Source organism: Trypanosoma grayi, assembly GCF_000691245.1.
Source record: "Trypanosoma grayi strain ANR4 Tgr_2694_V1, whole genome shotgun sequence".
Lineage (NCBI taxonomy): Eukaryota > Euglenozoa > Kinetoplastea > Trypanosomatida > Trypanosomatidae > Trypanosoma > Trypanosoma grayi.
Genome location: NW_008828312.1, coordinates 1 through 380, shown reverse-complemented (window position 1 = coordinate 380; position 380 = coordinate 1). Strand labels below are relative to the sequence as shown.

The 380-nt window shown below is 64.7% G+C and overlaps 1 protein-coding gene across 1 annotated transcript; it reads right to left on the bottom strand.

Annotated features, from left to right (window-relative positions):
* Positions 1-2: 2 nt before the first annotated feature.
* Positions 3-380, bottom strand: DQ04_26941000 (hypothetical protein; the record flags this gene model as incomplete). Its single annotated transcript, XM_009318354.1, has 1 exon — positions 3-380. A coding segment is annotated over one exon (378 nt), but the record flags the coding sequence as incomplete, so codon positions are not given.

Genomic DNA, 380 nt, shown 5'->3' with positions numbered 1-380 from the left:
CGCAGCGCTTCGTTCTCCGCTCGCAGCTGCTGCAGCTCCTCGGTCGCCTTGCCCAGCTCATCATCAAGCTGCTCCAGGGCACGGGCCTTTTCTTCATCACCGCCGCGCAGCGCTTCGTTCTCCGCTCGCAGCTGCTGCAGCTCCTCGGTCGCCTTGCCCAACTCATCATCGAACTGCTCCAGGGCACGGGCCTTCTCCTCATCACCGCCGCGCAGCGCTTCGTTCTCCGCTCGCAGCTGCTGCAGCTCCTCGGTCGCCTTGCCCAACTCATCATCGAACTGCTCCAGGGCACGGGCCTTTTCTTCTTCACCGCCGCGCAGCGCTTCGTTCTCCGCTCGCAGCTGCTGCAGCTCCTCGGTCGCCTTGCCCAACTCATCATC